Genomic DNA, 22,192 nt, shown 5'->3' with positions numbered 1-22,192 from the left:
ATGAGTGATGGATATCTTGTTGTTGGCAGGTAAAGTTGGACCTATTGCTCAGGAAGCATCTGTGATTCCTGCTGTTGAAAAGGAAGCGAGGCACTGCTCTAACCTGCCAATGACACCCTGCGGCCCCGCCGAGCCACCCTGGCTGTCCCTGGCCAAGAAGAAAGCCAAAGCATGGAGTGAAATGCCCCAGATTGTACAACAGCAAATGACATGAGCATCCTTCTTTGTATTGCCAATAGCTGCGTTAACTCCGTTTAATCCCTTCTTTACTGTGACCATTTTTTTTGAGAAATAAGAGCCTTAAAACTTTTGATCAGACTGTTGTATGTAAATAGACAATGAAGAAATGCCATCGCAGGCTTACTTTGAAGTATTAGGAAGCTGAGCATTTCCTACTACCAAATACTAGGAAAACTTGATCAATTTGTTGTATCCTTACACATCTGACAGTGATGTTCTAAGAAGACATGCTTCAGGCTTTCGAAACATTTCCCTTGCAAAATATGGTGTTTTAGTTTCCACGGACCGTACAGTATTTTGTGCAATGTGGCTTTGGCTAAGAAATCAATGTGTGCTATAAAATAGATATAGTGCTGGGCACCGACACATCGTGACTCATGGGCATTGATGTCATCACATTTCTTTCTCTAGTGCTCTGGGACTTTGCTTCTGATTGTTAAAGGAACTGTTTTGTGATAGCTACAAGATCTAAGCAGCATTGTGAATTCCAGTAATTCTGGGTTTTGGGTGGTTCGAAGTCACAGTGCTGTGGGTCTTGGGCTTTGCTCATTGATGCCCGCTGGAATGGCCCAGAGCCACACACCTGTTCTCCCCCATGCACTGGAAAACCACCACACTCTAGCATATACCCTGCTTTTGGTTACACTTTTGGAAATCTGGGCTTAATTTGGGCATTCTACCAAAAAACAAAAACATCAAAAAAGTCCTTTCTCTAATTATGGTGAACAGTGATTTATTTTTTGTGAGATTCCTCAGCCAAATGTCTCAAAAGAGTGTTTTGAGGATGGGAACTGTCTGTTACCTAGAAGGTGGCATCTTGTTTTCAACAAATGCCACTCTATTCTCGATGTTCATGTGGATGTGTATTTAGTCAGTTGTATTTAATATTAGTGATAAAAGGGCATCTGCTTCCTCCTTGCCTCATCAGTCTTTAACCAGTAACTCAACATCAGTCTAAGAATGTGCAGCTGGGAAAGGGTTATTCTCTAAGGGCTTGGCCTTGCAGTCACTAAAGTTGACAGAAGTTTTGCTGTTGACTTTGAGGAAAGCAGACATTTGGAAAAGAATCTTTGGCTTAAGTGGTAGTGGCACTTACCGCTCCTTTTCAGTTTTTGCAGCATTGCACATTTATGTAGTTTTTGTTTACTGTCAGTGCAAAATTTGAAGGCTGACTTGGCTGATGGACAGTTTTTAGCTGGAAAGCTGGTAGGTATTTTTAAGGAAAACGTTGTCTATTGAAAGGATTAACTGCAAAACACAAAATTTGGTTTCAGATCAGCTTGAGCAAGACCTTAATCTTCCAGTCTTGGCCTGAATTTAATATGTAGCTCCAATTTGAAAACAGTATTAATTAGGAGCTAGACTGTGATTTATTTTTTATGTAGGTGAAAACTTACCCAATTAGGCTCACTGGAGCTATAGATACTGTTTATTTTGAACTAACACCAGAAAGAGTTTCACATTGGCTTGATAATCCATGCCTATTTTACTACTTGTTTTTCTCTATTTTAGGAACCATATCTTCTCTTACAAAGAACTGAAACGTATTTCTCTGAAACTTCTGAGCGTGATGTAAATGAACATATGCGGCTTCAATTCCTGAGGTTTTGTACAGCTGCCACCCTATCACAGGCTTACTGACCCTTTGTAAAATATGTGCATTTCTATATTCAGCAAACTGTCTTATCTTTTTATTAGTGTGGATTGTGATCCTTCACCCAAAGTACTGCAAATGATATATAATTTCTCTCCCTGTGTTTGCTTTTGATCTTAATACTATTTCTGTCTTTCACGTTTGGTATGTATATATGTTTTGGTAATCCTTATCTTGAAGGAACCCCTTTTGTATTCCATTCCTGTATTTGGTTTACGATTAAATGCTGTTGCCAGTAATGATATAATTCCTGGGAAGAGTGATAGATGGCCCTCATTCATTAAGGGAAAAATAAAAAGAGGTCTTTGGTCAATATAGACTCTATATATGGATATACTACATAGATCTTGTTTTGAGATGATTTTGTGCGGCCTAGGACTGACCAACAAAGCTGGTCAGACTGATGAAGTTTTCTAAGTCTATCTATTTGTTTAAAACATCACCAGAGAACTGATGGCTCTCCTTTTGTTCTGGAGTTACTGCTGCTTCAGTACAGGGCTGGCTTGAAGGCTTGCCCTTGTGGTCACAGCAACCTCTGTAAATACTCAGTTGAATGTGTTTTGGTATTGCTAGCCAGCTGCTGTAAGACATTTTGGGGTCACTTTAAAAAAAGAAGAAAACTACATGAGAATCATGTGATGTCACATTTGAACTCTACTTGCCTGCTGGATTTCAATTAATGTTTTCAAGTTTCTCTCTGCAACTGAGAGAACAAAAAGTGTGTAGAGAAAAAAAATCAAACCCGAGTCTCATGTAATCACAAGAGTTTAGAAAATGGGGTTTTAAGATAAACATCGAAATACCAGAGATTTATTGATGCGTTTATACAAGTTGGTAGCTGTATTAGCATGGCTTTGATTTCCTGTCGTCCTAGTGTAGTTTTGAGGTGTTTGATCAGTGCAAATAACTTGTATAATAAGCTCATTTCATAGAATCATAGAATGGTTTGGGTTGGAAGGGACCTTCAAGATCATCTGGTTCCAATCCCCCTGCCATGGGCAGGGGCACCTTCCACCAGATCAGGTTTCTCAAAGCCCCGTCCAACCCAACCTTGAACACTTCCTGGGATGGGGCATCCACAACTTCTCTGGGCAGCCTGTTCCAGTGCCTCGCTGCCCTCGTGGGGAAGAATTTCTTCCTTAGATCTAATCTAAATCTCCTTTCTTTCAGTTTAAAGCCATTACCCCCTGTCCTATCACTACGCGCCCTTCTAAAAAGTCCCTCTCCAGCTTTCCTGTAGGTTCCTTTTAGGTACTGGAAGGCTGCTATAAGGTCTCCCCGGAGCCTTCTCTTCTCCAGGCTGAACAACCCAAAGTTTCTCAGCTCTTCTTCACAGCAGAAGCCCTCCAGCTCTCTGATCATCTTTGTGGCCTCCTCTGGACTCGCTCCAACAGGTCCATGTCCCTCTTATGTAGGAGGCCCCAGAGCTGGAGGCAGCGCTGCAGGTGGGGTCTCACCAGAGTGGAGTAGCAGAGGAGAATCCCTTCCCTCTGTCTGCTGGTCATTCTTCTTTTGATGCAGCCCAGGATACAGTTGGCTTTCTGGGCTGCAAGCACACATTGCTGGGTCACGCTGAGCTTCTCATCAACCAGCACCCCCAAGCGCTTCTCCTCAGGGCTGCTCTCAATTCCTCCTCCGCCCAGCCTGTATTTGTGCTGGGGATTGCCTCAGCCCATGTCCATTTTGGTTGATTATTTCTAGACACAGTGAGTACCTTTGCAAATAAGCCGTCTTGGAGTGCAGAGTTCACTGCAGAATGTCACTGGTTGGTTTTATGGCTCAGGATCTTTAGTGAAGGATGTAGAAAGCTGCCCCTGAAATTCCTTGTGCACAAACAGCTCTTGAGGTTTCAGCTGGCTTTGGTGCTGCTGTGTGGCACCAGAGGGTGCTGGTGCCATCCCCGAGGAGCCCAGAAGGGTTCTCGGTGTTGCAGAAAGATTTCAGGATGCATTTATATGTACACCATTACAGTAAGGAGACTGGAGGCTTTCATTAGTGCAGAGAATTTTCCATTATTCCATTAATGCAGAGGTCTGAAAGAGAGCTGTATTTCTGTTTGTGATTTCACAGAGGTTTTTGAGCTGTAAAGTATGGGAAAAAAACTTTACCTCGTTACAAGAAGCCCCTGAGAATTGGTGATGAGGATGGGGAAAGGCAGGTTACATGGTGAATTCAGTCCTGCGGTGGGGCTGTGCAGGAAGGTGTGTGAACGTGTCCAAAAAGAGCATTGCAGTTTGGCATTTTAACTCTGCTGCTTAGAAAAACTGCTGTCTGGCTAGAGGTTGATCTTCATCCCAGTCAGATGGAGAATCTGACGATTTTACAGAAATAGTAGAGAGACAAACAGCAACTTGGTGTGCACCAAGCTGTAGTTAACAGAGATTCATTTTGCTGTAACAGTGAGCTGTAAACACTTGGCCTAAAAGAGAATCTGTTATGTTATCATCCAGCTGGGAATCTACTTGTAATTAAGTGGGTTTGTGGAGAGGAGGGAATGAGTCAGTTTAAATGAGGGAAAAAGACTCCAAAATTTCCAAAGCTGCACACTTCTGCTCTGGCACAACTCTGATAACACTTTTATTATGATAATCTTGTGTACACATCTCCATAAACAGACCTAAAGAATAAATTCTAAAATTCAGATGTAACAAGCCAATACTAATTTCAGTTGCCATACTTAGAAGGAAAGTCTGAGAATAGTGAGGAAAGGCTAACCATATTGAAAACGCTGAACATTAGCCCTTTTGACATTAGAAAGTTTGGACAGAGGGGCCCCACTAACTAGTATTACATTACGTCTTTTTAAATGCTGCAGTCTAAAATATTAAGGCAATTTGTTTTGAAGCATTACAGTAGAATTTCTCAGCTTAGAACAGCTGTAATTCTTGAGCTTGTGCCACCTGCTCTGCTAAGTGCTTTTGAGATCAATACAGGAAAGACATTGGCCTGTGGGGATAGTTTGTCCTTTAGAACTGCTACTGGAAGGTGATACATTGGAAGGATACTGGTAATGAGAGATGTGATTAGCAGACTAATAAATAAGGCAAACATCTCTCTTTGTCTTTTCCTCTAGTGTGTGTTTGCCAACCTGTGTTTTTGTTAAACATTTATCGTGGTTATAAGATTTGACAAACTGCGGAACCTCTCATATTTGGGAAATCTGAGCATCTGTTTAGGATTCTGACCGTGATTTCTTTCTTGCTGTAGCTGTTGTATTCTGTCTCTTCTATGCTATCAGGAAGTATCGCACCCAAAGCATCAGTATTTGTTACAGGCTATTGTTGTTACGGTCTGGGTTAGTTTTTGGTGCAGAGGTTGACTGAAACCTCTCTTTTTCATCGAAAATGTTTTTTAATGCCTTTTATGGAAGAAGGCAGGTGAAGTAAACTGTAAATTCTGAACTTGGAACACAAACCCATGCATCTGCACAGAACAAAAAGGTTGCTCAGGTATTTCCAGCTGGATGGATGAAGGGGCATGGCTGGATGAAGGTGAATGACTGGGGAAAAATGACAGTTCAAGCTGAGAAACAAAGGCTTAGAGTGGGAAGCTACAATTCAAATTACTCTTCCATAGTGGGATGTTTCTAAGCCCAAGAAAAGGTATTGAAAGGCGCCTTTAATTAACAAAGCTCTTCATGCATCTCTTCTCTCTGCACATGAGGCAGCAGAACTTCATATGTTCTTGTAAATGGGCATAAACGCATCAGAGATGCCCACTGCCATACGCAGATTTTTTTTTTTTTTAATTTTCTTTCATTTGATGCAGTCCACACAGTTCCATTTGATTTGGTCCAGGAGTGGTTACACTTTGTTACCAGACCTCATTCCTTGTTCTGAACTACATCAAGCAGGCGAGCACCTTGACTGCACTGCAAATCGAAGGGTGTTGTGACCTGCTGGTCAAGTCCACGGCACTTCAGATGGAACTGCTGCTGTATCATCTGCGTGTTAAAAATGCAGCGTCTCAGAAGTGAGCTAAGCCAAAGTTTAGCAGCTTCCCCTGACTGGAAGGGCAGATTATTGACTATGGAAAATGTGAGATACTATTATTGTTGTGCTAGGAGAGATTTAAAAATAAGTTAATAGCTGTTCATTTCTTTAGAGGCAGTTAAAAGAAAAAAAACCTAGAGGCAGATTATCTAAACAGATTAGTAACTGCTAATTCTTAGATTGATCTATAGACCAAATTAGTCACTAAACAAGAAAGAGGTCTGAAAATGGCTGAGGTGTGGAGTGTTAAATTGATATAATTTTATATTATGTAGAAATGAAAAGGCAGCAAGAAGGGAATGATTGACGTAAATAACCTACATGGAAAAGGTTGTTTGGTACCTGAAACTCTTATTCCAGCCTTTCTTCTATCTGCCTTAGAACAGTTCTGTTAAAAAAAAAAAAAAGAAAAAACCAAAACCTCATAGCTTCTCTCTCTGACCATTGTTACTTTTCATTTGTGGGATCAAACTCATTTTTTACTTAACATGTTTTGTAGTTAGCTATTTTACAGAAATCTGATTAAAAACTGAAAAATCCAAAATCACATACCTATCACTGCCTGGTCCAAAGTTCACCCTAACCTATTTTGTTAAGCTAAAACCTCATTACATTTTCCCTATTGTATCATTCTGGCTCCAATTTACTTTTGCTTTACAGGTATTTTTCCAAGGCAGCAGGGTGACGTTGACAGCTTTAAAATTAGAAGCTTTCCACATTGCTTGGGAATACGTTTCTGTGGCATTGAAGTAACTTTTTCCAAGTTACACAACAGGTTCATTGTCGCAACTGCAGCGATGTATGGGAAAGGGCCAGAGTCCCGGGGCTGTGTTGTGTTTCCATAGAGTTTAAACCACACACAGCGACCTTCCCCGGCGGTGTCATCGGCACCCTTGGGAGCTGACGAAGCAGGAGCTGTTCCCTGCTGGCTCCTCGCGAGCGCCTCGTTCCAGCTGTGCTAAATACCCACGTCACTGGCGACGTGGGCAAATGGAGTGAAGTGACAGCCCTCGAGAAGCGACAGAGGGGTGATGTGCCCCCCCAAAGGTGCAGCATTTTACCAGTTGTGCGTGTGGGATTAAATAATTTCGCTGGGCTTTGTGAGCTGTGGAAGTATGTTTTATTCATATGAGGGTAAATAATGTGACTTTTCTGACACAGCTAGATGTACAAGTTACGATATATCCACATTAAACTAGAGCTGTGTTTTAAACACAAGAGGCATTTACTCACTTTGGATCCTGAATAATGCATATTTCAAAGAGGAGGAATATGTATCTGGTTTAGTAGAGCATTTCATTGGTAAAGGGAGTTCTGCCCAGAGATGAGTGACCTGATCTGTACCTGCACAAAGGGACATCGGAACAGAGCCTCATTTGATATTATTTTTCCATTTTGACAGCACAATTTATTACATAAGCATTCTTAGTGTTATGACCCCTTATGGAAAAACCTGTCTCCTTACTTTACATTGTTTATAAAATAGGAGCTTTGGCTGCAAGAAGTACTACATATTGTGGTAGAATGATAATTGGGAATATGTGCATTGCATGTAAAACGCTAGAAGAATCAACATAATTTTTAGCTTGCTATTTATTTAATAGTTTCAGAGCATGACTTGCTACTAAAGCCCAAACTCTGCAAAGTACTCTAGCATGGATCAGTATGAGCCAAGGCTTGGACTGACCATGTACTGCCTGTTGAAATGTAGACTACAGGTCCTGCTCTTGGCTGGCCACAGTGCAAATCGGATATGTCCCCTTTTAGGAGATATTCTAACAAAATGGAACAAAATCTTTCAGAGAAGTGTGTTATTTTTTTGATAGTCGACCATGTCATGCAAATTCAAGCAATATAACTTGGGGTTTAAAATGGCGCGGGCTGTTGTGACGAAGCGTAATGTTGCTGGAGTCCAAGCACCCTTGGATGGGGGAAGGTTGGGTGTTACCGCTCGCTCAGGGGGCTCTGAGGCTGTGACCAGTCTGACACCACTAGGCAACGTGTTTGGCTAAGACTTGCCGGGTGTGAAGGCCTGTGCTTGTTCTTAGGTAATGCATCCCCAAATGGTGTTATCTGAAGGATGTGATAGCATCAGTCAGAAGTTCCAAGCAAATGCGTCTTCCCTAAAGCCAAGTTTGATAAGTCATCCTGAGGGTCTTTGAAATCCAAGTGAAGAGTAGCTGCTCTACGCAGCGTGCTTGCATCCATGCCAACAGGTACCTGCTCTACACTACGTATTTCTTTACTTCAGACAGGAGCTCCTTACTGCGATGCACCGAGAGAAATGTTTGTTCAGCTTCAGTTTAGGGACTCTCATGAGTGAGCTGCTGCCAGTCATTGTCCAGACCTAATCCCTGGTGTCTTTCATAGTATGTTTAATTAATTTAGCTCAGTAGGTTTCCTAGAGCACAGGTGGCCTTATGAGTGCATGCCACTGATTTGGCCAAACAGGTTCAGTTCACATGTAGCGACAGCCTAATTTGCAACTTCACTAAAATCGCTGGAATTGACTGGAATTAGGTGGGAATGTAATTTGTTAATGCTGGTTTATATCTTATTCCATCGTTTTCCTTATGGATTTCTCCTATGAAGGCAGCAACTCATGAGATGATACAGATGTACCGCCGTGACTAATTCATTTTTAGAGCATGTCACTCGTGTAGAAAGACAGTTCGTGTCCCTGGGAAGCCGATGGCATAGCAGAGCGAGCTGGGATGGAGCAATATGATGCCTGGACCCCTCTGTGGAGACTTCAGGTGCCCCAGAGCCTGTTCCCCTCCCTGCTTCACCTTCTCTGCTATGGCCAGCAGCACTGAAACCTGGCTTGGGTGCAAGGGGGTGAACCGGGGGTCGACCCGTCCAGCCCTGCGCTGGGGGCTGCCGGGGACACCAGAGCATCACGGTCGGAGCCTCTGCTGGGTGGGGGCAGCAGCTCCCAAGCTGACCCGGTGCCGCTCGCGCTCTCCCCAGCTGGGATCTCGCTTTCTGCAGGCAGCTGCCGTCTCGCAGACACAGAGCTTTGACGTTTATTTACTCTCCCCTAGTGTTTCCCTTGCTGCGCTGATGTAACCAAGGCTGTTGCATAATAACCTGGTCTTCAAAATGAGTTTCTCATAGCTCTTGCCATGTGAAAGAAGTTGAGCCAGCAATGCTGGTGGTGTCCGGAGCCGGAGCTGCTAGAACACCAGATTTCTTTGCCTTGGACAGGCAGCTTGTCAGTCTTCTCGCTCTGCTTAATAATGAGAATTTTAGAAGAGTGCGCACACACTTTTTTATTGACTGAGCAGATAAACCCCACAATCTTCCAGACAGCACCGATACTCTTGCTAGAATTTTGCATTTGTTTTTATTAACAGTTTGCATCTGTAACTACAGCACTGCAGCAAAGAGTGGTTTTTTTCAGAAAGTGACTTAATAACAGACTTTATGCAATTTTTGAAAGAAATATGAAATAACGAGAAGGATTTCAGAGCTAAGTGGCACTCTGGGCTTTCTTTCAAATCTCAGGAACAGCTCTGTCAGTCATGAACTAATCTACTAAAGCCAATGGAATTAGTTTGGTCTGAAGAAGATTATAATTGGGCTTTTTTGTTTCTGCATTGCTCAAAAATAAATCTCGGTAAATAACTTGGGGTCAAGTCTCCTCCTAGCTATGCCAGAACTATGCCGAAGTTGGGGAAAATTGCCCCAAATTCACATTGTCTGATAGTCTGTAGTGAAAAAATGGTTTAACAAATATCTGTGTTTCCTAGGTAGACCTTTCAGAACTTAACTTGTAATTAATACCTGTTTCTTATTGAAAATACTGTTTTATTGGCTTCTCTTGAGCTCCTCGATGTCACTGCAGACATTTCTTCCACTGAGCTTTCACAGGGTGGGAGATTTGACATTCTGACCGCAGCTCACGCTCAGGGCCGCAGGGATGTGAGCTGGCACCAGGCTGGGTACCACCCTGTGTCACCTGTTGAGCAGCGTCCTGATGGAATGCAGGGCTGTGGCATCACGGCTTTTAGGTTAAAACCGACCAACGTCCACCTGACTGTGGGAAAGCAGAGCAAGCTCGCATCTCCCTGCAACACACAGTGTGGGCATTTCTACGGTTGTTCACAGCATGTTCTTCATTTGTGTTTACATTGATGGTGGACTCAAGACAAAAAGCTACATTTTGAGCTAGATATACTGTTCTCCAGAGTTCAGCAAGTAGATGAATTAAGGTTTTGGTTTAGTGCATTGTGGAACTGTAATTCAGATGCAGCGCCCCGGTCCAGACCTGGATCTGAACTCCCTCAAAGCTTGGGGAGATTCGGAGGATTGGTTTTGTTTTTAAAACCCATTCAATTTTCTAGCTCTTACAAACTGTGTTCATTTTGGACTCAGTCTGTTATTATAATATAAAGCCTAATAGCAGAATAGCTGCTACTATTAACACCTAATGATAAATATTTCTACTAATAGCCCAAGCCTGACATTGACTTTAACTGATCTGATTATGTTTAATAATAAATTGTAGTAACACTTTGGACATGTTTTTAAGTCGGCAAAGCTGCTAATCAGTTTTGCAAAACTGGCACTTAGTGGGTTAGGGTTTTACCTTGCTTGAAGACAAAATTAATCCCTGGCTAAAAATATTACTGTTTTTATATTTCTATCTTTATATTTCTAGGATCACTAAGCTAATTTCTTTTTTTAATTTACTTTTTTTTAATTTACTTTTTTTTTCTTTTTTTTTTTCAGTGCAGTGAATATACCATTATTGGTTTGGAAGAAATGGATTCATGGGAAGTGGTTCATCAACCACATGAAAAATAGTTTTGAGGTAGGTCTTTATTTTTGCTTTCTGAAGTCTTCGCATTGGTCAGTTAACTGCTGTATGCTTAAAGCATGGAAATGATAGCTCAGCTGACAGACCTGTGACCATTTACAGTGGAAGAAGTAGCGAAGTGCCTGTGTATCTGAAGCTGGCAGGCCAATTTTGTCTAGCTAGGAAGGGCTGAAAATAGGAAGCTGGTTTCCATTCTGGTTTCCCTCAGGGGTGTGTGTTTTGGCTCCAAAGAAGGCAGGGAGCAGACACAGAGCTCTTGCCTTGTTTTTAGGAGATGTCCCACTTTGCTCTTACCTGGTACCCACGATGTTTCCTGGGACATAAAAGGGCTGCAAATTTGCCTCCTAGCACCGTCTTTCTGTAGAAGCTTGTCCAGAACCTTTTCTCATCTTGTGAGACAAGGCTTTGTGAGACAACACAGATCCCTGCAGGACTTGTGGGTGTTTGACCAATGTGAAACGATGGTTTCACATTCAGTGCCTTTGCTGAACTATCACTGATGCAACCTGCCTCCACAGAACAAACCCGACATCAACTTTTCTTAAAGGATTGAGGAAAAAAGTCTGGCAATGAAATGCAGTTTTTATTTTAGGCATCTCAATGTATGAGTGAGGCAAGTAATCTGATTAGCACATTTGCTGGAGAAATGAACCAATGGGAAAGTGAAAATATTAATAAAAGATAGAGTTGATTTATACTCAAACTGGCCTTTAAATTTGCAGTATATGCTGTAAGAACGCGCTTATATAACCTCTATTTCTATTCATAAAGGTTTATGTGGGTCTATATTGAATTATGCATTTAAAATTAATCCACTGAGGCAGCCCACTGAGATGCCACTTCTCATTTAGTGACTGCATTAAGGACTTTGTGCTTCATTTAGAAACTGTGAGAAGCTTGCTTTGTGCTGTGCAGAGGAACTGGCCTGCCAGATTCAGACTGGCTATTATAGAGGGGTTAAAACAACCATCTCTCTGTCTCTCTCTGAGTTACCAGTAAAACTCTATTCTTGACTCGCGTGATCCAACTCATGCAGCTTGGCTGAACCTGACAAACCCAACTGACTTGTGCCAGGTTCTTAGAAGAGATTAATGAACATTTTCTTGAGGGGTTGGGAGCAGCTGATTCTGTCTTTGCAAGGCTGCGGGGACCCAGAATGAGCAGACGCACACATCGGGTTTTTATACCAGCAGCTGTAATTCAAGTTTATTAAGTGTCTTGTTTGTGTAGTTTTCCAGATCCTCAGACACTGCAAAAGGCTCAAGAGCTTTTCTGGGTGTTTACATGTTTTTGTTCTAAGAAATCTTAGGCTCTTAGTGCTTCTTATCTGCATTCTCTAGAATGCAATTCTGCTTCTAAAATGGCTGCAAAATGGTATTGTGAGGCTCTGTGTTGTGTCTGAATTAAACTTCTTTGGCTTAAAAATAAAAGCATACCAGTTCTGCATATTCACGCTGTGATGTAAAGTACGAATTGAGATTTCTATATGGCCTATCTCATTCAGCTCCAAAAATGACTTGTTTGGAGAATGACTGCCTTTATTGACTCTAGGCAATCCTGTTGCCTTCCTGTTCTGCTTTGGGTTGTTATTTCATATTAAGATAGTGCCGCGTGGCCTTAGTTCGGAAAAAAAATTGCTAAATATTTAGCAAGCCTTTGAGCTTGTGTTTCTCATTCTGTGAACTGTGCTCATACTGCCAAAATATCCCAGGGTCTTCTGAATATTTAAGAAGTTAATTTTGTGAATGCTGAAACTGAAGAAGTTTGCTCTCGTACAGAGCTGTGTACCTTCTCTTCCGTATTTCCTGATGCATCTGTCCCCGCGCATCCCTTGTGCCGTCTGCTCCGCATTGCAGCTGGTCCAGGGCCCCCTGGAAGCTCATCACCTCCTCTGTGTGTGTGTGTGTGTGTGTGTGTGTACGCTGGGGACTGGCTGGAAGTTTCCAAGTTGAAAGGAGATGGTAGAAATCTCAAAAAAATGGTTAAAAGTCAGCCACCTGTTTCAAAACTTATCAGAAATGGCAGACAGGCAGTATTGTAGGTATATTTTAAGTGAAGCTTCTGTAGAAAGCCAGCCTAAAAGTATAAACAGTTGTAAGAAGAACATTCTTTCATTTTTGCATTGTCTCCATTTAAGTCAGCAAACAGAACTTGTTTGGTTTGTTTCTTTACTTTTGCGTGAGAGAATTAATATGTGTGATTGACTAGAGGGAAGCTAAGTTGAAGAAAGGATTTTCATGTAAGTCCAGAAAGTGCTTAGTCCCCTGATCATTTTTATTTGCTAAGGGATTAAATTCCATAGTCTAGATTCAGCTGCTCTAAAAATTTTGTCTCTTGCGTGTGTGACTGTGCGGTGTTAGATGAGAGTTCCACTGCTGCGGGGTGTTGTGCAGCCAGTCCCAGAGAGGACTTTGACTGTCAGGGCAGATACTTTAAATGAGATTCAGTAGGTAAGGTATATAACATTTTTATATAATGATCTTATTTTAAAATAGTCTGCGACAAAATTAAGGCTGGTATCTTCAAAGTTATTTAGATGTCTCATTAATGCAATGGAGAACTGGATACCTGAGTATTTGGGGGTGTGAAGTTAAATTAGAAAACAATGAACATCTTGAGGAAAATGTTTTCAGTTACTAAAATAGAGCAGAAACACCTTTCTTTAAGTCTTACCGTTTTAAGGACCCCTTATACGTTTATTTGAGTTTAGATTAAGGGTAAATAAGACCATAAAATTAAATGTTCATTTTAATATGTGAAAAGCAACTGGTTGCATAACTGTCGAGTTATGAAACCTATATTTTTGTCCTCTGCATCCTGAACATCTGTGGCCTATATTTAATTGCAGTTTTCATCTTCAATTTGAAGAAACAATGTTTAGCCTGAAGACAAAAGTGATCTGCGTAGTGAAATCAGCTAAATAGTGCGGTCGAGTCTCACTTGCTAACAGAAAAGGCATTTTTATACATGTTCTAATTTAGAAACTGTATTCACTTGATAGCTTAAATACAGTTAAGAATACTCTGGTGTTCTGAGCAATGTGAAGAATGGAAGCATTAAGACATAGAGGGATTATAACTCATGAGGAACAGGTGCATAAAGATAGAAATGTGGGGCCATATTGCGGTATCAATTTTTAAGCAGAAATCCATACTGATTCCAGTAGGGAGTCATTCTGATGAAATATTGATGAAATTATATGATATGGCCCATGGGCAGGAAATAACGAAATGCGGCAAGTAAAGCAAGCCAGTACAAGTAGGGAAAAGAATATGAAATGCAGAACCAAAGGGAATGAGCAACCTCAGAAGTAATAGTCCTGAAAAATCTGGAGAATGATGTAGAAAGAAGGTTATAGGTAGAGTGGCAATGTGATATATCCCATCACCTTTCACACTGCAGTGCACACTGTCAGCTTCAGCCCAGATTTGCAGCTCCAATCTACATTTTGCAGTTGGTCCATAAAATGGACTGGATAAGATTTCTATGTCAGTCAGCCTCTGGTTTTTGACTTGTAATTCAAATCTAAATGCTAATCTGCATTTGTGACTCAGAAATCTCTAAGTGGCATCTTACGGTCTTTTAAAATGCTGGTAGTCAAAAACCTTTGAAATGTTTGCATTCCATTTGCTTCCATTTCATTGTAGCTGTTGAAGTCAGGCTTCTTGGCCCACGTCTGAGTTATAAATCAAGACTTCTGCAAGTGTATGCTGATGAAAACAAAGCAATTTTAGTTTTAAAACAAATTCCGCTGTTTGAAGTAAATCTTAGATGGAGTTCCTAGGTACAGCCTTCTTGAGATATCTCATGGTAAAGCTACAGTTTGATCCAAATACAATTGATTTCCACAGAGGTAAGGAATTCTAAACCCCCATTTTCTGCCTGCATGTCTCATGAAATAGGTGGTCTGGCTGTCTTGGGATAAGCTGTGTGATAATGAAGGCTTGGTTGTAGTCATGGCATTAAAGAGCCTCATCAACTAGGTATCCCAGTTAACTGAATCGAAGGTGGAAATATTTCCATCTACTATTAAAACATAGCTTCTACTAGTTTTCTGCCAGAGGCATATTATTTTATTTTGAGAGTTTTCTAACACACTGCCATTCATTTTCCCACGTTGGATGTGTAGATGAAAAAAAAAAAAACACAAAGAAGAAACTCTCAAAACATACGTCAATAATACGTACATGTTTATGCAGCCAGCAGTTCCCTTATTTAAAGAGAATGCTCTCAGAACTAAATTTCATAATTTTCTGAAATAGCAAGGACATTTAAAGAGCATCTGTGGATTAGTCTGAATAAGTTTGTTCTGCAAATTGCTTGTAAAGAAAAGAGACTCTTCCTAGGTATTGCAACAAATTGTTCCCAGCACTTCAGCTTAATACACTAAATGAAAATGCAGAGGAAGCGACACAATATTGGATGAACCTGTTTCAGAACATTGGCTCAGGCCACAAAGCAAGTAATTAACAAGCTGAATGAAGCATTTAAGCCCACGCCTTATCATTTATGTAACTAACCTTTGAGTTTTGGACGCACTGGTATGCTGCAGCGAAGCCTACACAGTGTTTCTTTTATGTGTGTGTATTGAGTAAATGGGAAATGCATACCCTGCCATTTGTTTTTCACATTTTCAGCACTTACCAGGGTTCTCTGGCTGAGTGATCTTATATTGCAAAAATGTACGCCTCTTGGTCCTTTTTTTTCTGTAGCGCAGTATAAATCTAGATGAGCCTCAGCCTTGTTATATGCGTGGGGGCATGTATTCTACTTTTAGGGGTGCTTTTGAGCTTGTTTAAAGCATCATTAGTAGCACTAGAAAAGAATTAATTGAATGCAATTTTTCACCAAACAAACGAGCAACAAGAAGAGTGGCAGGGCATTCTGCAAACTCCTCGTGGATGGAGGCAGCCTTAGCAAACAGCTTTAAAAACAAATCAGGAATGCTGTGAACCGATGAGGTCTGAAAAGACGTAGTTTCCACCCCTGTAACACATCTGTTTTTCCCATCCTGAGAAATGCTGGGCATATTAGGAATACTGAGACTGCTGGTGACAACATGAGCTTCCTACAGAGCAACTGAGATTTAAGTGGAGTGTAACATCACCTCTGCACTTGGGAATGAGTCATTTTGCTTATTAATTCTCTCACTTTCCTCTCTCCCTCCTGTTCTTTTACCCATTGCTTTATAACCAGACTTATTTGGAACTCTTGTAAGACAAACACCATTTCTCCTTGGCGGGAGGGAAATAAAATAGCATACTTAACATGGTTACATAACACTGCTACGCATGCCTAAAATGAGGTCATTTTGATTAATATATTTATCTGGTGTGCAGCTGTAACAGGAGATGTGATTAAAAGAGCACCATTTTGTTTGGTCTTCTTGCAATAGTGTTCAGTTTTTGTAACTAATATCCCAAACTTGCTAGTTATTTGTTAGTTAATGTCACAATTTGTGTCCTTGGGCTATGTATAGTCCTAGTCCTCCAAACCTTGGAAAATCTTTACAGTGTGGAAACACAACTTCCTTTCTCTCTTCTTTCCTCTGTCAGAAGTAAGAATTCTGCAATAATTATATTTATTAGAGGTAATCAGTAAGATATACATAGAAGCAGGAAAGAGAACAGAGGCAAACTGTAGAATTCCTTAAAGTTTAAGATGTTGCTGGATGATGGAGAAAGTAAAAAGACAAGAGATGAGTCATAAAGCCAGTTCCAGTGGGCCAGGAGAAGAGCTGAGCAGCACACTGCAAGTGGCTCTGGTATCATCTATTGGAATGAGAGAACTGGTAGGATCTGCTTTTGGCATAACAAGCAGATGTATTTTTCTTTTGGGATGTTGAACTGCCATTCTTCAAAGTTCTGACGCATCCGGTTCTATTTCGGTTTGATGACTCCTAACTAGACACGTTAGGCGGCTGCTTCTCAGAAACCAGCATTTAAAAACACTGTTTTTCTGTTCTACTCTTTCTGGCAAAAAGCTTGTTATTCAAGTGCTTGCTCTAACCTTTAGTTACCCTGGTTGCATAAGTGGGAAGCAGCATCCCACCATGCACTTCTGTGACCCAGTTGTGCCTTTCCAGTAGTGACTTTATGAGTTATGAAAGGTGTGTCTGCCAAATTGCTACAGAAATATTTACTCTACTGACCCTGATTTCCTAAGTATTATATAGTCATCATTCACTAAGGAGTAAAAAATGCATGTAAAAGCATGTGGAAAAAAAAAACCCTGATTCTTCTATGTTGAAAATCCTTGTGTATGCTCTTTAGCCTTGATAGTGCTTGGGCTCATTGATAAAAAAATAGTTGTAGAAACAACTTTTAAATCATTAATGCTTCAGTAATCTTTCAAAATGAATTTTAGATGGTACATTCAGTACTAATAGTCACAGTACAAATCATTGACTCATCCAAGTAAGAGCCTGAATAACAATTGCTTTGTTGAACTAACAGCCTAAATAGTGATGTTGAGCGTTCAGAGCTTCTAGACTGTCTGCAGACTTGCCAAAATCCTTCCACATGATCACATCATCTATTACCATGTATTCTGCTCATGATAAAACTTCCGTGTGGATGTGACTGAGTTTCTAATGTCACACAGAGAAATCTATTACTAGCATTGCTTTTAGAAAAATCTTTCTGTAGCTCATAGAAAACAAAAAAGGCATGTGCTTGGTTTTCTTTTCCATCGCATAATACAGCATAAGTCAGTTATATAAATAAAGTCACTTACATAAATAGCTTAATTCTCCTTTCATTGATGGCATTATAAATCAAGAACAGATCTACTGAAACAAAAGATGTTACGCTGGCATAAAACCAGTATTGACAGCATATGCAGGCTTTCATTATGTGGATTCTTTCAGCCAGTAATTTTTCTGCTTTAACAACTTGAAAGCCATCCTATCGTAAAGATGTAATCTGTTCAGCATGTGGCAGCTGAAAGCTTGTCTTCGTAGCAAATCTTCCTCCTTACGTCAGTGCTCTGTTTTTCAGGTAGCCTCTATATATTATTTTTTGGTATCAATATACAATTTATCTGGTTAGTTAAAAACATACAATTTCTGGTAAAGATGACCTGATGACATTACTTTTTACTAGTAAGCATGACTTAATCTGTTCTTCTATTGTGTAGTTTTTGGACAACTTGGTATTAGTAACTGCTGATAGAAATACATTAAAAAAACCCCTTGAGCCCGGTCCTGCAATAGTTTAGTAATGCAGTTTCTGTTCTTCCTTCATCTGTCCACCTGGCCAAGCGGATGATGGATCGCATACCTTACCTCATTATTGTGAGTAGTATGGAGTAAAGACCTGTCAATCCATGACTGCTATAGCAGAGGCTAAATAACTGTTGAGTTAACAAGTCAGCTGCACCTTTTGAAGATAAAAATGTTGCCATAACTTTCGTAAGAGATGCTCTGGGATTTGGTAGCATTCACAGAATAAAAAGCACATTACAGCTGAATGACATGATTTTCCAAGCGGTGGCCGGTCCCCGGCAGGGGCTGTGCTGTGGGACACGGGCCCCGGCCACGTCCCAGCGCCAGCCGTGCAGGTTCTGCCAGGGAACCACACTGGGGAGCAAAGGCTCACTGCAGGGAGTAGTTCCCCTTGAGCTGCTTTACATGGTAGAGATCGTTAGCCATTTTGCATGATTATTTTAATATGAAGCATTACGTAAGTGCAGATGACTTTAGAATATTTCAAATATCATTTGAATGAATCTGTGTATGTACATGAGACCACAGTGAGCAAGTAGTTGGGAGATAACGTGCTATCCTATGTTTGGTTTAAATTTTCTCTTCCTTATACTGCATCTAAATACCACTTTTTATAACTGTTTTTAAGGCTTTCAAAATTAAGATAATTACTTAAAAGCAATTGTTTATATCAACATGTTCCCAAGCAAAGCTTCAGTTCTGACTATTTACTGTATACTGATGAAAAAGCACTTCAACCAAAACATTTCCTCTGCTCAGATGCAAACGTATTTTGTTACAGAAAACAGCAGTTTTGACATAATTAGTTGTTGGCTTTCCAGACACAGTCTTAGCCTGTGCCCTGGATTCTAAAATAAATACAGGGCCTGAACAAGCTTACATAAGAGACCAGCAAGCAAATCTCTGATACCAGAGGTGGTTGGGACTTCAGCAGCCACATCTTGCTTAAACAACAATGCAAAAAGAGCAGCCCATACATACCCAACTTTTAAAAATTTTGGCAACTCTTACCCATTTTTAGTAGAACAAGCTCTGGGGTCACTCCTCTCAGTGTCAGGTTTATGAATAAAACTGTTCTCCAACTTTTTCTATAAAGTTAAGAACTTGGAAAATCATACAGAACTTCTTGTTAAGGGGTCTTGACTGTAAATAGTCCTTTCCCTGCCTTACAGATGCAGCGTAAAAATGCAGCTAGGATTCATTCTTGCTTAAGACTGTAAATGAAAAAGTGTCCTGGTTATAGTTTTAAATCACAGGTACCTGTAAAGCAAAGAGTAATGCATGAGAGGTACCAAAGTCCATGGAAGTGCATGGTAGTTCTCATTACAGTTACTTTACTACAGCAAAGAAGAAAAAAAAAGCACTTGATGTCATTTACAAATTTGGTCTTTCTTCCTTTATCTAACACACCTAAAAAAGCAGCTCGTGTAATTCTTGTTCACCTCTGTAGTCCGTTGTTATGCAAGCCAAAGAGTAAAGAACACAAAAATTTTAATTAGCAAACAACTCTCCACACAGACTTTGTTGGTACAACATAGTTATAAGTACATCTACAAACACATACAGGTTCTTTGGGACTATGATATTTTAAAATATATTTTATATGACAATGTGAACAAATCTGGATAAAACAAATTACTTCAACCTTATGTAGAGGTAGCTGAACAGTACTCTGTTCAATGATATGAGAGTATAACTTAAAGTTTCATTTCAAGTTCATTACAGTGCACAAAAGGATGTTTTACAAACAAATGGAATATACAAGTCCACAAAACTTTTTTTTTTTTCAAATGGCTTGATAGAGATATTTCTGGCACTCTTGTAACCACATAGCTTGATGGAATTAAATTGGACAAGTATACGGTGCCAAATTAAGACATCTAACACAGAGTCTTTTGCTCCTCATTTCTGTACTTCTGTTCCTCACCAGGGAATTATAGAAGCTATTACATTGTTTTTGCTACACTTCTGCTCTGTAAACCTTTGTTCTGCAAATTGAATGTAAAGATTTAAAGGTACATATGTTTATATTTATAAAATATATGGCTATGACTCTATTAAAAAGCTCAAGAATGGCAATAACAGAATACAGGCACTTCTATGTGAGGGTTACTTTAGACCTTATGAAACTCCAACATTATTAAGCACTTCACATGATACCTGGATGAGTAAGTCAAGGTAATAGTTCAGTTTTTTATTATCCACCATTTTAATCCTGTCTAAGCAGAAGAGTTTCTTGTATCCAGGCAATATTTATTTAGCTAAATGTTTCAAAATAGTGACTTTGCTGAAACTACTGTATTTCTGTAGCTGTCAGACTTTCCATGATTTACAGGGCTTTGGAGTAACCCCCAGATCCTAAACCAGGTGCTGCCCCAGTTACAAGTTAGGCTGTGAAGCTGACAAGTTGAATGAGAACTAAGCAGGGGTTCAGTTCATCTGACGGAGGACTCAGGGAATAGGGAAGCACTACCCAAAGTGCATACAGTTCCATTGGGGTTTTATGCACAAAAACCTGGTATTTAAATTTACACTTTTAAAAATAAGAGTTTGTGAACATGTTTTCCATTCCTAACCAGTGCATTTTAATATAACTCGTGTCATTAAACACCAGTAAAACTTCAGCACCAAGTAGAAATCATTAAGAGGAAAATTTTTCACAATGAGAACAATGAGCCATTGGAATAATGTCCCGAGGGAAGCGGTGCATTCCCCAGCATTGGACACTGCTAAGATTTGGCTGGACAGGGTGCTGGGCCAGCTTGCCTGGACCGTGCTTTTGCCAGGCAAGGTTGGACCAGATGATTCTTGAGGTCCCTTTCAACCTGGTATTCTATGAGAAGACCATCTAAACTAAAACCTAATTTTATAAAGCTCTTTCTCTACAGCACAGATTAAGCCAGACCTGCTATATCCAAATCCAGATGATTTTACTGAGATTAAAATAATCTTTGGATTCAGAAATCCATGGTTCAGGTGTTCTGTCAGTCAGCAGTCACACAGGACAGAAGGACAGGCCAAGCAATAGCTCAGCCATCCAGCACAACAGCTGGGATCTCTTATTGCTACAAGGTGTGGAAGATAAGACACCAGCGCTTCAAATTAAAAAAAAAAAAAAAAAAAAAAGAGGGACTTTTACAACTAAAACCAGAACGTCACTTAAGACATAGCATGATAATGGCCTACCACACCATTTTATCATTTAATTGTTAAAACTATTGAACTACTTTCCACAACTGTGTCTGAGTTTACTATGAGGTTTCATGATTTTTCCTTATTAATCTAGCCCTGTCTCAGGATACTTTCAACCAAGTCATGCTAACCAAGATAACAGCTATTTTCATGGAAACATATCCCCATAAGTTATTGCTAGACAGAGGAGCATATAAGACAAAGCAAAGTTATTTTGAGTGTCATCTGTCTGTATATGGCAATGAAAAATCAGTATTAATTCCTGCAGAAAACTTCTGTTTTTAATTAGAAATCTTATAATGTCTATGTACAGGGATTTGAAAAGGTGATACAGCCAGTCTTTGTTATTTATTTTAATGTATTTTGTTAAATACTTAACTTATAGAAAAGTGAAGATGTTTCTAATTAACAAAACCATATCTTACAAATGCAAGTCTAAAACTTTCAAGGAGCCTCGAGGAGATGTTTAGGTGCTGTTGTCCAGGAGACTGGAACTTAGTTATAGTTTGATCTATTCTTGATTCCCTCTCTGCCCCTGTATTACAGAAGATTTGCCTTTTGTATTCCACAATTTTTTTTTAAAGGGGGACTGATCACATTTCCTTGGAAATAAAAAAAATTATATTGATTTCAGTAATCTGAACTCAGTGATCTAGGGTCAATGGAAATTAACTTATTTGAAGAATTAGCAAGAAGCCTGTGCATTACTGATCCCCTCCCAGTAAAGATTAATCAATACTTCTGGCCACACAGGAAATGTGAATCTGAGTCATGATTTTTTTTTTTTAAATAGATGAGCAACTCTGGTTATGGGACTGGGTCTGGTGTCTAGAAAAATGTGAGAAGCTTAAATAAAATATTCCCCCAATTAGTGTTTTATCTGATCAATGCTGTTTCTATAATTAGAAGTGAAGCTATTTTAAAAAAAATCTGTTCAGATGTATATTCATGCCTGTAATAAGTGTTGCATTTACATCCTTGTACTGATTAATACAACTGGAAAAAAAAAAATCAGCAATACTGTGGCATAACTAGAAGATTTTTTGGTTTTGAAGCCTCATTACTGA

General features: G+C 39.9%; 1 protein-coding gene across 1 annotated transcript in view; it reads left to right on the top strand.

The window, feature by feature from the left end:
* Positions 1 to 2,161, top strand: part of KIAA1210 (KIAA1210 ortholog) — a 42,230-nt gene extending 40,069 nt beyond the window's left edge. Inside the window, exon 12 of the mRNA XM_065643360.1 lies at positions 30 to 2,161. Within this exon, the coding sequence (XP_065499432.1) occupies positions 30 to 214 (185 nt within the window). The 3' untranslated portion in view covers positions 215 to 2,161. The remainder of the gene's footprint in view (positions 1 to 29) is intronic.
* The last annotated feature ends 20,031 nt before the right edge of the window (positions 2,162 to 22,192 follow it).

The sequence above is a fragment of the Caloenas nicobarica genome, chromosome 12 (assembly GCF_036013445.1).
Source record: "Caloenas nicobarica isolate bCalNic1 chromosome 12, bCalNic1.hap1, whole genome shotgun sequence".
Lineage (NCBI taxonomy): Eukaryota > Metazoa > Chordata > Aves > Columbiformes > Columbidae > Caloenas > Caloenas nicobarica.
This window is presented reverse-complemented; position numbering and strand designations above follow the sequence as displayed.